Source organism: Poecilia mexicana, unplaced genomic scaffold (genome assembly GCF_051168715.1).
Source record: "Poecilia mexicana isolate PSO_F unplaced genomic scaffold, ASM5116871v1 scaffold_14, whole genome shotgun sequence".
NCBI classification, from domain to species: domain Eukaryota; kingdom Metazoa; phylum Chordata; class Actinopteri; order Cyprinodontiformes; family Poeciliidae; genus Poecilia; species Poecilia mexicana.
Genome location: NW_028263383.1, coordinates 29,563,013 through 29,576,898, shown reverse-complemented (window position 1 = coordinate 29,576,898; position 13,886 = coordinate 29,563,013). Strand labels below are relative to the sequence as shown.

The 13,886-nt window shown below is 40.3% G+C and overlaps 1 protein-coding gene across 1 annotated transcript; it reads left to right on the top strand.

Annotated features, from left to right (window-relative positions):
- The first annotated feature begins 503 nt into the window (after positions 1-503).
- Positions 504-13,800, top strand: LOC106922300 (uncharacterized). The gene is made up of 7 exons (XM_088012475.1): positions 504-969; positions 2,781-4,001; positions 7,010-7,212; positions 7,547-7,661; positions 9,396-9,582; positions 10,280-10,384; positions 11,208-13,800. Exons 2-7 carry the CDS (start codon positions 3,534-3,536, stop codon positions 11,660-11,662), a joined length of 1,533 nt encoding a protein of 510 aa, XP_087868601.1. The 5' UTR covers positions 504-969; positions 2,781-3,533; the 3' UTR covers positions 11,663-13,800.
- Positions 13,801-13,886: the final 86 nt, after the last annotated feature.

Below are 13,886 nucleotides of genomic sequence, written 5' to 3'. Positions count from 1 at the left end.
TATTATTATTAATAATAATAATAACAATTCTTAGTTTAGCATACAAATATTTTTCAGTTTCAATTTATTTATTTTACTTTATTGTTCCAGTTTAGCTTCATGGAGACGGTCCAAGCTAACTGGTGGTTCTGTCACACAGAAGGGAAGTACTGGATCTGTCCAGCAGAGGGCGCACTGTCCCCCACTGTAATAAATAAGTTAGTTGTCTTTCCACACGGACAACACTTTAGATTAAAACCGGAAGTAATGAAAAGTAAAAAAAATCTGAGTCACGTAGAAAAACATGTTTTAGTCTGAGGTACTGACTGAGGGTGTTTTGCAGGTCGGATCCAGACAGAAGAAAACCGACTTCTGCTCAACAAGTTCTGCTCAGTATTGGACCATGCAGACAGAAAAGAACAGGAGAGGATTTAAGGAGCATTTTATTGAACGGCAGCACTTGAAACTCAAAGATCTAAAAAGAGAAGCTATAGATGCAGGTGTGGAAAACACATACCTGTGAAAACAAACATCCCAGAATATCCCAAACCAGAGTTCCACGTGAGTCTTCTGAAACATGAAACTACAGGATCAGTCCTGAACAACAAACCCGACCACAAGGATCCCCAGCAGATCTGGGATCTGCTGCATAAGGTCACCCAGCTGCTCAGTGAACTCAAGTAGACTTTAAAGCATAAAGCCTTCAGATCAGGTCAAAACCTCAGATCGTTTTCAGGGTTTAAAAGATGTTTTATCACCTGAAGAACATCCGACGTTTGGTCGTTTTTCTTTCAGTAAATTTTATCCAGTCATTGATGCCAAAGCACAGATAAAACTGCAGGAATACAGCAACGTCGCTACCAGGAAGGTGCTGACTGCCTCCAACTGGGAAGTTCTGATCTCTAACATGAAACTCGGAAATTTCTGTCTGTCATCCTAATTTCATCTTTGACCATCATCATCCTGAATTAACTCAAGGACAAACACTAGGTCAGTACCTCTACATGAGTCCATATTATAACATCCATAACTGTCAACGATCAGAAAATGTAGTAAATTACAGTCATTTTTACTTTACTGGACCTTCCCACAGTTTATGGACCTGAGTTTAAAGAATGTACTTCACTGTTGGCTGCCTTCTGTTCCAGACCAAAAACCCACAATAGTCACTGAAGTAACTTGAATCGGATAAGTCCTGGTACATGGAAAAAGGCTGTACTTGCAAAGTGCTTTATCTTCCAGTCCAGAGAACCCAAAAGCACTTCTCTACCTTCAGGCCCGGTCCCAGTACTCGCCCTGCTTCAGGCCTGGTCTCAGTACTCGTTGAACTTTAGGGTTTGATTGCACAGGTTACAAGTGTGCAAAATTAGAAAACAGTACGCCCCTGTGTTGTAACTTCGACATCCAAACAGTGGCCACTGTTTTGGCATTTGTGCTGCTTAAATGTACAACAACAAAAAATTATATTTTAAATGTAGAGTAAAGGTATTTCTGCTTTATAAAATCACTGCAGGAGAAATTGGGCTGTTCAAAAGTGTTTGATATGACTTGTTGAATCATGCAGATCAAAATTTGATTGTATTCACACATGTTCAGTGAAACAAAAATAATTTCAAAACTTTACAATTGAAAACTGATTCTTATTGCGACAGACACAGCTTGCTCTGTGAACACTGCCTTACTTCCAATGGCAACTTTTTATAGTCTGATGAAAAATACACCTTAAGATGTACCTATAGTCAATTTAACAGTCTAAAAGACAATTCCTCCTCCAGCTGTGATTCAGCTAATTAAAGGATTGATTACACATTCAGCTGTTACTCAAAAGAATGATCTCTGACTATTAATGGCTGAGTTTATAGACAAAACATTAATGCATTCACAAGGAACATTGACGTCAAATTTCTTCCCCACTACCCTGACAAGAATACATGTTTAAAAATCATGATGATCTATCAGAAGAAGATGAGAACCAAACTAAAAAATGTATTGGAAATGAACCAATGAACATCAGATAATGTTTTTTAATTGTGGTTCAGCAGAATCATTTTTAAAAACCTGCAGCTAAAAAGCTCTGAGTGATGGAGACAGTTATAAGCTTCAGTTTTCTGAGTGTTTCTGAAAACCTTTTGAACTACAAATGTTGGAGAACACTTCTGAAATATGAAGGACAATCAGCTCACCTGCTGCAGATTTCCATTCAATAGTGGGTGTTGGAGTGACCTCTGACATTTGCTTACCTTTAAGCATGGTAGATAAGCATTTTATAGATAATAAAATGTACAGCTGCTGCTGTTGTGGTTCCAGCCTCTAAAGAGGACAGAGATATTCCTATCAGTAATAGTGATGATGATTGAAGGAGCTTTGACAGGCTTGGAGACCAACTGGGGGACCTGGAGGGGTACTGTTCTCCTGATTCCAGTGTTTCTTTTGAGAAAAGCTTTATGGTGAATTGTAATGGCATATGTGTGTTCATTGCTAATAAAAGTGGATTGTGTCTTCATTATAAGTGCATAACATTTTCTACCAAGAGGTGTTACCTAGCTCAGAAAGAAATAATGACCTGACAGAACAGAAATGATCAGTTTGTAGTGTTAATTAAAGGTGTTTTATTAGTAAGATTAGAGGAGATGCAGGTTGGTCAACATTTAAATACGTTGGTAATGTCTGACATATTTTCACAAAAGCTGGTGGTACAGCTGGTAGGACTGCTCTCTGCATGTTCTCCCTGTGTATGTGTGGGCTCCCTTTGGGGTCTCCAGCTTGCTTCCACACAGTAAAAACAAGACTCTTGTCTCTAGGTACGTGTTTCCGAGGCTGAATGTCTCTGTGCTGTCCTGGAGTCCTGTCGAGGGCAGACTCCACCTCTCACCCAATGACCGCTGGAGACAGACACAAGCAGAACGGCTGAAACTGAAACCGAGGTCTGGCTGCAGAAGAAAGACTTTGCTGTGAGGATTAACAGCTGTGAGGATTGGCTGTGACAAAACAGAGTCACGGAGGACAGCCAAGTTAGTCAGCTGAGCCTGACACCTCCACTGATACTACACTTTCCATCATGCACTCTGTCATAACTTTCTGTACCGCAAGAAATGCAGCAGCCTTTCCTTCCTTCCTGGTTTTGAGAAATGTTTCTTAAGGTGGTCTGGAACAAGGACAGGACTGACCGTGAGCGAGAAAGCAGCCAGTGTCTGGAGAGAGACTGAGAAACATTCAGAACATCTGGAGAACTGCTGATCAAGTTCAAAGGTCAGGAGAACCTCCCGCTCATAGAAAGAAGAATTTAAAGAAATGAAAGTTGGATCAGAACAGTTCAGTCTGGAGAACTGCTCCTCTCAGTTGTCTCCCTTGCAGAAAGGAATCATTCATGATTATGTAGCTTCAGTCACATGGTGTAGAGTCTGACATTTTGTAAAGAGACGCCCTGGCAGTTTTACTGTCTGCTACAGATAAGAGCTGTGCTGTGTGAGGCTGCCAGACGGAACAAATACATTCTGTCTGAAACATTTTAGACTAAAAGGACTCCTTCGATCTACATTTTGCAGGATTGAACAATGCAGAAACGAAAAAATAGGAGAGAATACACTGAACATTTTGTTAAATGGCGACACCTGAAGCTAACAGAACTGAAATTGGAAGCTGAAAGGTTTGGTTTGGAAAACAGATATCTCCGGACTGAAAACATCCCAGAATATCCCAAACCAGAGTTCCATGTGAGTCTTCTGAAACATGAAACTACAGGATCAGGGCTTTGTGGGATCAGGAGGGATGGGGGCTTCAGGAATCCATATGGAGGATCTTGGATATGGTGGAGTCTGGCTGTGGGACCGGACCAGATGAAGGACGCAGAGACGAGGCTCCTGGAGAAGATGTTCCCAGAACGGATGGAGGGCAAAGATCCTGAGCAGCAGAGCTTCCTATGGAAGTTTGCCACATCTCCAGCCTTCAAGGAGACGTCCCGGCTGGGCTGGTACCGCTTCACCTTCCCTCTGCAGGAGGTGCTGACGGCCTACAGAGACCAGGTAACACCTCTCCACGGGTCAAAATAAAGATCTAATTTTACTGCAACTGCAGGTCTTAGTTTAAGAGGATAAAAAGAAAATATTATGTGGTGGTTTTCCAAAGAAAGAGGCTCCAGGATTTTCAAGAAAACATGACACTGCAAATCAATTTCACTCATATGAGAGATAAAGTCAGTCCTGTCCGGGTCAAGGCTTCATTGTTTGCTCAGCAGCATTTACAGGTGTCAACTAAATGCACATTGCCAAACTTGATGATTCCAGATTGCAACAAGTCAACCACCGTTAGCAGTGTTGCCTTGTTCCAACATGCCAAGAGTTTGCAAGCTCTCTCTGTGCATGTGTGATTTCTCTCCAGATACTCCAGCTTCCTCACACAGTCCAAAAACAAAACTGATAACTAGTCTCTCTAAATTATCTTTGGGTATGAGTGTGTCCATGTGTCTCTGATGTCTCATGGTAGCTGTCCAGGTTGGATCCCTGCCTCTCCCTTAATGATAACGGAGATAGGTACCAGGGACCCTGTTAGGGCAAGTAGGTCTAGATGCCTCTGAGATCTCCCTGTTATTGAGCTAGGTGCACCACTAGGAGGTCACTTCCTGATGATTCTGAAGGTTAGAACATCCATCTATCCACCAGTGTTGTGTTCAAGACCACCTAACCCGAGACCAAGACAAGGGTTAGGTGTCTCAGTCTTGTATCGAGACCGAGACAAGACCAAGACTTTTAGGGTCCGAGACCAAGTCAAGACCAAGACTGTGGGAAGTCAAGACCGAGTCAAGACCAAGACCAGCGGCCCGCGCTACATGACACAATAAAATGTAAAATATGATCAAAATTGCTTCTCAAAATAATCTGAAAGATCCATATTCCCATAAAAACACCTAGATATTAAATACTTAATACATTTTACCAATATTAAATATTCCATTTCTGTGCTACAATGTGTGATGGTCTAGTGCCAACCCTAAAAACATAACACCCTGGGCATTTGCCCATATTGCTCAAGTAAGAAACCACCACTGTCTACACCATTAAACATAGCAATTGAGGCAACGCCCTGACGGTAAATAAAGCTCAACTATGAACACTGACCAAGGAGCAACAAGCAAGAAGTAACCAAACAGAAGGTGCTCATTGTGACTGTTTTCACTCTCTATCCCAGTACATGAAGCCAGGTAGTCTGACACCATGGCAGACATTACAGCTGCCACTTTGAACAAAAACAATCAAAGAGCAATGTGCATGCTCTTTCGTTCTTGTGTTTTAGTTATTTGTTAATTTAAATATCAACGTACATAATTAAATAAAATAATGATGCAGTGTACACAGAGCATTACAAGAACAAAGAACGGGTGTTCTGTCAGGTCAGATCGTCATACGCTTAGCACGAACTCACGGTGTTCTGTCAGATCAGCATACGTTGTCAGATAGTCGTATGCTTAGCTCAGACATGCATACGCTGTCATTACCATATGATTTTATTTAATCAGCAACATAGAATCATGACGTAGATCATCATACACTTGGTTATTAACAGTTGTATGGCATCCAGCTGCAGCCAGACCTGCTTTAAATACACTTTGAAACCATGACAACGCATGTATATCTATCTAGTTATCATATTATGTCATATTATAAACAATTTAATTACTTATTTTCGTCATAACTTGTTGCGTATGCTGAACTGACAACTCCACTGACCGTTAGACTTCTTAATTACTTATTTTCGTCATAACTTGTTGCGTATGCTGAACTGACAACTCCACTGACCGTTGGACTTCTTAATGCGCATGCGCTGGTATGGTACTCACTGCATGTATGCTATTCTGACAGCATATGGCTATCTGATAGAACAACAGCTATATCTGTCAGACACGTCATTACCATAAGATTTAATTTAATCAACAACATAGAATCATGACATAGATCGTCATACACTTTGTTATTAACAGTTGTATGGCATCCTGACTTAGCGGTTAAGTGAGTTTTACACGGGCATGTGTTGTAGCTGACTTCAGCAGCAGCCAGACCTGCTTTAAATATACTTTGAAACCATGACAACACATGTATATCTATATAGTTATCATTGAAAACAATTTAATGACTTATTTTCACCATAACTTGCTGGGTATGGTGAACTGACAACTACTCTGATGGTCGGACTTCTTAATGTGCATGCGCAGGCATGGTACTCACTACATGTTTGCTATTCTGACAACGTATGGTAATCTGATAGAACAACGGCTCTCAGCGAGTGACACTCCAGTCCTATCTAATGAGTAAAGAGCCATGGAGAAGAATCGACTGTTTCTGGATGTCACATCACTATATTGCAGACTTTTGAACATAGCGTTGTCCCATATATGCGACAAGTCAGTCTACACCTCCGCACAATAATTCAGACAGTGAGTGACAACTTTTTTTCATCACAAATAACGTGTCTCTGTACAGCTAGCTTTGCTAACATCACGTCATCGGAGCTTACCTTCTTTGAGCTACTTTTCTAAGTGACGAAAATAGTTAGACGTCCCCACCGTCTGTGAAAGCGAAGCGATGTTGAGTTAGCTGTGGCCATCGGATTTCACAGTTGCGGACTCGACTGGTCTTGAAATAAAATGCCGAGTCCTCAGAGCCCGAGACCGAGAAAAGACCGAGACCAAATGCGGTGGAGTCCGAGACGAGACCATTAAAAAATGGTCTTAAGACCGGTATCGAGACCAAGACCAATTTCGAGTACCACAACACTGCTATCCACCATCTGAAATCAGCGTCCTGGCATTCCAGGTTGGTCTGTTGTGGACAGGTAGATTTGGAACATGATTTTAAAATCTTCTGGAGATGGCTACAACAAAAGCATATTTTTTGAATGTATTTAAATCTGCTGCGATTCAGATGAGTTGTTGATGTTTCTTGTAACGTTTAACCTGTGCTGGTCATGTTGCAGTTTTAGAGTAAAAGGTCTATTTGATAACCTACTTAGGCTAAAGCTGCTGTTTTCTTCTCCTCAGTTCTGCTCCGGTTCTCAGCCCATCATGCGGGTCTACGAGACTGTCCTATATGGTCAAGAAGTGATGCATGTTGTTCTGGTCCACAGTCCAGCTAAGCAGAACTTCGCACACTACCCTTTGCTGATTGATGACCCAGATGCTGTCTGTGTTTACAAAGACGGACATTTTATCTGGAGACCAGAGGCCATGTGTGAGAAACACTGGTAAGAGCAGCGAACAGGAATGGTTTGGCCTCCTCAGGTTGATGAAGGTTTTGCCTCATCAGTGGTGGGAGTGTTTTTACACAATAGCTACTTACACAACTGTGGTGGGAAGAAGGTACACACTGCTGTAAATCTAGTGTTTCTTGTAATTGGGTAGCGGCACACAGAATCTACTGCTGTGTTTGGATCATGGTTCTGTCAATGACCCAGTTTGGATCAAGCTTAATCTAAAATCCTTTCAGAACCTGCTGAAGACCTCAGATCCTTTTTCTTTTGACTCTCAGTGTTCACCATGTCTGTAGCTGTAAATGTCTTTGTTTTCTCCTCCTTCCAGGTTGAAGCTGGTCTGTAGACCGGAGAGCCAGCAGCTGGAGGCCTGTGGTGTAGCCGAGGATCTCTCTTATGTCTGGGACAAGGTTGCTGTTGCTCTGGATGTTGGGAAGACACAGGTACCCTCCCTGCCCACCCTGTGGTGTCATTTATTGATCTTCTTCCCATTGTAGTGTTTTATATATATATAGTGATTCTTGAGAATAGGGACAAAATGGGTTTTAATTTTCCCATATTTTTTTTTAATTATTTCTCAACCTTATGTATGCAAATATGACAAATAATGTTTAGAAAATATGAAGATGCTAAGGTACAGGCTCCCAGATGCGAATTTTTTTTTAAAAATTACATTTTTAATCGACCTGACCCAAAACTTTGTCATCACCATCTGACAAAAATAAATCTAAAATGATTTTTAAAATACCCCATTAGTGATATTTTTACTCAATTTACAGACAAATGCTTCTCAAGAAATAAAATAAATATTATTTAAAACAAAAAACAAGAAAAAGTCCATCTGATGGAGTTGACAGTGCATGACGGAGTTGACACAGAACTGAAGGTGGTGACAAACTAGTGAGTAAAATGAAAAACTTGGTACATGTGAAGTAATGCAATTCATGTAAAATACATTAAAATGAATTAGTTGCACAATTAAGTGAGATTTGACAACAATTTCACTGAAAGAGTCAGAAAAACTCTGACGGAGTTGACATCTGACGGAGTTGACGAAATGCCAAACTACCTCAATTTATATGATGTTATTCTGAAGGAGGCCATATTGTAGCTCGTCAGGTCCATGAAATCTTTACATTATACCAAAATTAAGCTTTTATTTCACAAAATTTCATCAAAGTTTTGTAAATTGTCAGTTATGGAGTTGACACATCATGGTTGTGACAAACAACTTAGGAATAAAACAGAAGAAAAAACTAAAGAATAACTTAAGCTAACCGGAGCTAACTAGCCCTCATAGCAAAGGAAGAGAAAAGACAACGTCATGGGGTCCTCAGAAGTTCTGGTGCCCCCCAATAATGCCTGATTTTTTTACATTCTTTTCATTTCTGACGGTGTTGACAAAAACTAAGGACAAATTTCAACGGAGTTGGAAAATATCTAAAAATTATTTTTAATTCAATTTATCGATACTTTTATAATTATTTATATGTCTACTTATACTTAATTGTCATAATATATAATTTTAGTATTTATTTAATTGTTTTAAACTATAAGAATGTGTTGAGTTCTGCTCCTGGACAAGGGCTTTTACAGGCATCATCCACCGACTACAATGTTTAAAATAAAAAAATATTCAGCAATAAAAAGAAAAATATACATTGTTGTGCTCACATGACCCAGGTTAGTTTAGTTAGATATTTGAAAAAAATATATCTTGTGTATATTTTATTCAAATTTCATGCTTTATCCATAGGACCTGTTTTGTCCCTATTCTCAAGAATCACTGATTATATATATATATATATATATATATATATATATATATATATATATATATATATAAAGCTATGACTCATCCATCCGTAACAACATGCTCAAGTTCTTCCACTGTGGTAGAGGATGTTGATAATCTAAAATTTATTTCTGAACCCCAAAGACCTGAAGGACCCAGAAAACAATCACACAATGATTACAGTTCAACACAGGTCAGTATTTTAGAAGATGGTGTTGATGAATTCAATCCATTTCTATCCTAATGCAAGGAGATGAAATCTCTCAGGAGCATCAGGACAAAAATTTTATGTTTTGGTTAACAGTATAATTTTGATCACATCATTTAATCAGCATCTTTTCCATGAAAAATACTGTTTCTGTCATAATTTTTCCATCTGCAGGTGCTGAAGTTTGATGCTGATCGACTACGAAACAACCTGAAGTACTGTCTCCTAGATGACATTAACTGCCTTCCAAAGGATCACATACCAGTCAGTTTTGATTATGCTAAAACGGTGGTGAAGAGGCTGTGGCCGGGCTGGAGCGGTCCTCTGGAGGAGGAGAGCTCACTGCGGCACAGTTTATCAGGTAGACCAACGACACTCCATCCTGGGAAGGACTTAAGCTAAGCTAGGATCATGTCTATCTCTTTTTGTAAAACCAGAATGAAGTATGGCATGAAAACAGTGTTTTAGGAAACCCTAGGCTGGTGAACGAAGGAAATGAACAAAGTTGTTTAGTACATGTTGGCCATGCTTCCAAATATTTAGCAATTAAAGTCGGAGCAAGAGGAATGCTTAAGACATTTTATTCTGTTTGTCATGGACCTACTCCCCACAGGGTTGTTTACCTCCAGTAAGCTTCATCAAGCTGCTGCCTTACATAAATCATAACCAAACGTTAGTGATTGGGTAAAATCAAATTCACGCTTTTAAAACTTCAATAGAGTCCATGCCTTCAGGAAACAATCCTTTCTCAATAGCTGAGAGCCCAGATCTTCTGTATGAAGCAAATCATAAAACAAGCGACTGATTTTTACTAGGATAAGATTGTTTAGCACATCTACCCAAATACATGCCAACAACCCCAAAAATCTCCAACTTAAAATGAAACAAAAGTGTAGAACAAGGAAACCTGTATTGTTTCAAGAAGGACTGAAACAATACAGAAAAAGAATCAACCCAAGAACAGCTGCAGAATTAATCATAATCTAAAAATGTGATGGTAATTTATCTTTAACAATATTTAGATTGCAGATCTGGACTTCATGTTCCCTCTGCTCCAGTTTCAGGCCTGCGCCTGGTTCTGGTTGGGTGGGCTGGAGTTGGGAAGAGCTCTAGTGGGAACACCATCCTGGGAAGAAACGCCTTCAGGACCAGTCCACCTTTTGGTAAACCACCGTAGTCCTAATATGATGTTAGAACAGTTTTACATCGTCTTCCTTCCACCACCAAGAACACCAGACCTGTCTCCCTACCCACCACCGCATCTACGGCAAAGACTCAAACTTCCTGTTTTCTGGTTCTGATGAGATCTGAGAAGTGCTGTAGTCAGGATTATAACCCAGAGTCAAATATTTTACAGTGTTTACTTGGAGGAAGTTGATAACATTCACCGATTTTTAATAATTAAACTTGATAGGAATGTCCCACTGTCATGATTGGGGTTTTGGTGAGGTGAGGGAGGTTGCAGGCAGACCCAGGTAAAGTGATGATGATTTAATAACAATAATCCACGGGACAGAACAACGGGAAACAGACTGGTTACACACAACGAGGATCCGACGAGAGACAAAGACAACAGGTGGGACTAAATACACTGGGAGGGTAATCAAAGAAATGAGACACAGCTGGGATCAATCGACAGGGAAGACAGAGACTCACAGGGGAACAGGCTAATAAACACAGAAAAACCTCAAAATAAATACATAGAAAACAGATCACAACACCCAGAGGAGCAGGAAACACAGCAGCAGCACCAGAACCTAATTTCTTCCCTTAAAGATCTATTTTTGACCCAGTGTTTTTATTTGTGCCTCAAAATAAAAACTAAATATTCCTTTTATTGACAGATTTGGTTTGTCTTACCTCAGCCTGATGTAAACCAAGATCAGAGAAAACTTTAAGCTAAGATTTGTTGTTTACATCCTCTACATTATCTGAGTATCTCTGGTCATCTCATGTTCAGGGATAAAAGCTGGTTTCTGTCCTCAGGTAGAAGGCGCTGCTGTCTGCAGAGAGGCAACGTCTTCAGCAGGGAGGTGACCGTCATCGACACTCCAGCCCTCCCAGAAACATCCGACCCTGAGGTGAAGAAGGAGATCTTCAGGTGTATCAACCGGTCGACGCCGGCGCCCCACGCCATCCTGCTGGTCGTCAGACTGGGGTTCCTCACTACGCATGTAGAGGAAACAGTGAAGCAGGTGGAAAAGATGTTTGGAGAAAATGTGTGGAGGCGCACCATGATCCTGTTCACCCAACAGAACCAGGCAGAACCAGACATCCAGAGGCATCTGAAGGAGAATGAAAACCAACTGACACTCCTGTTTGGGAAAGTAGGCAACAGATTTCAGGTCCTCAACAACAACCCGCATCACAGAGACGTTCAGCAGGTCTGGGATCTGCTGTTTGAGGTGAAGGAGATGCTGGTGAACAATAAACTGGTGTAAATGGGGCAGAACCACAGTTTCAGTGTTTCAGAAGAAGGTAGTAGGGAATGTTTTAGAGATTAAATGGCTCGGATCATCTGTGTTTTCAAGAAACTGTCATACAGGGATGGAAAAGCACCTTCACTGACATGACCTCTGCCTCAACACATGATAAGCTCCTGGCTTTTCAGCACATAATTCATTCTCAGGGACTGCAGCAGAAATTTATCACACAGAGTAACAACAGAGATTTCCAAGTGTTGAAAAAACATCCAAGTGAACTCTTGTTTTTAGCGAGAGCAGCTTCATGCTGCAGGCATCATGTGAGAGTCGGATGTGGCTCTTTGACAGATCCTGCGTCTTTGTTTTTCTAAAATTTGTGTTTAACAAATGTGATTCTGTGACAATACTGAAATTTCCCATAGTTTTTGAAGGCAGCACTGGCACAAGCAGTGTACAGTGCATAATGTGGTAAAATTTTGTTAAGCTACTGCTACAAGTCTGCAGTAGTTGAGTTGTTCTAGGAGGAGAGACTTTAAGTGACAGATGAGAGCTGAATCATCTAGGATTCAAATTTGTTTCCATAATAACAGCTTTTCTTAACAGGTCTGAATTTCTATTGGCTGCATGATTTCACATCGATGCACTTTGTGCTGTATCCAAGCTCCAGATTGTGCCGCAGACATGGAAGTGAAGCTGAACAAGCTGCTGCTGCTGCGCACATAACAGGATACAAGCGAACCTGAGTCAAAGTTTGTGCGGCAGGTTCTGGTGCTGCGAAGGGGAAAAGAAATCACCATTGTGCGCACTGCGGCAATGTGTAGAATGGCAGAGATTTTTCAACTGCAGAAAAAACAGAACAAAAGTGAGAAAAATCAGAAATAAACAGATTCCCCTGAGAGTTTAAATTAATAACGCTATTTATTATGGTGCATCAGATCCGCTGTGTTTAACCTTTGAGTGAGATTTAACTTGTACTAATGCTTGAATATTAAATGTCTGCTAATGACTATTGAGCAGGGGTGAACTCAGGAAGTTTTTAGATAGAGCTAGTGATGATCTTGGGTGTTACACCAAAAATAATGTTTAAAGTACCATGTAAAATATGCAAATGGTAGAGGTCACCAGATATAAATCTGAGTCATGCCAGAAAATTGTCTTACATGTTTCAAAAATGTCCTGTGTGAGACATTTCCACATCCTCCACTTTGGCAGACGGAACTCAGAAGTTTTCTGTATGTCTGCGAAATACTTTTTACTAAACGTAAAGTATAATCACTGTCTGGATTTCACTGACAGACATGTGAATGAGTTGCTTCGAGTTATAACTGACTACCAAACAAAGACAACGCCTGTAAAAAAAATAAACAGGTGTTCCACTAAAGCCTGTTTCAGCAGGTAATGTGGTACAAAGCTAATCTTGAAATTGCAGTGTGGCTCTTTATGGTGATGATGAGTTTAATTTGGCTCTTTGCCACATCAGGTCTATAGTATTTACTGCAGTCTTTATGAGACATTTAGACTGGTTGTAGGATTGTTCTAAGGACGGTATTTATCTGGTGTGATTAGGCTGTTTATGGTTCAGCCTTCAGATGTTGGCTGGCTTGGTGCTAAAGATATAAAATTAATTAGAAATGTTGAAAATACAGTGTCCAATAGATTTTAAATAAAACAAAACATAATTATAGTTGCCATAAAGAAAGTACAGGGTGTCTTTTCTTGACGGCTGTGTCAGTGTCTACATGGTGTCCAGGTCCTGGGCTGAAAATGAAGCCGACCATCAACGCCTCACCACATGTTTGCGCTGATAATCTGGGTTTGGTTTCCTCCAAACATGGTTTTGTAAATCATCCCCAAACATCTCTGCTTTGGTCTCATCTGTCAAAAAGTCCTGTTCTTCAGCCCTGGCTGACTGCAGCTGCGCCAAGGAGGACTCTGTGCGCCAGCCATTAAACTGCAGGGGAATTACTTAAGTTAAAGAGCTGGAGGGGTTTTGTTCAGTGAAAATCATTACTGTTTTCATGTTTCATGCATTGATCTCTGAATGAAACTGGATTTAATTAATTTAATGTTTAGGGAGATAAACTTTGCTTTTTGCTGACAGCCTCTGTGTGGGTTTGATTTGTTAAGAATATAATAAAACATTCCCTTTAATTTTATCGAATTGTGCCACTTTTCTTCTGTGCTCCAAACCATACTTTAGATCTTCTGCTTGTGTGACATGTTTAGATTTCAGCTCCAAATA

Coding starts and splice junctions, on each gene's coding strand:
- LOC106922300 (XM_088012475.1), top strand. CDS start 3,534: ATGCAGAAACGAAAAAATAGGAGAGAATACACTGAACATTTTGTTAAA. Junction 4,002..7,009: donor TGACGGCCTACAGAGACCAG/GTAACACCTCTC, acceptor TCTTCTCCTCAG/TTCTGCTCCGGTTCTCAGCC. Junction 10,385..11,207: donor CAGGACCAGTCCACCTTTTG/GTAAACCACCGT, acceptor TTCTGTCCTCAG/GTAGAAGGCGCTGCTGTCTG.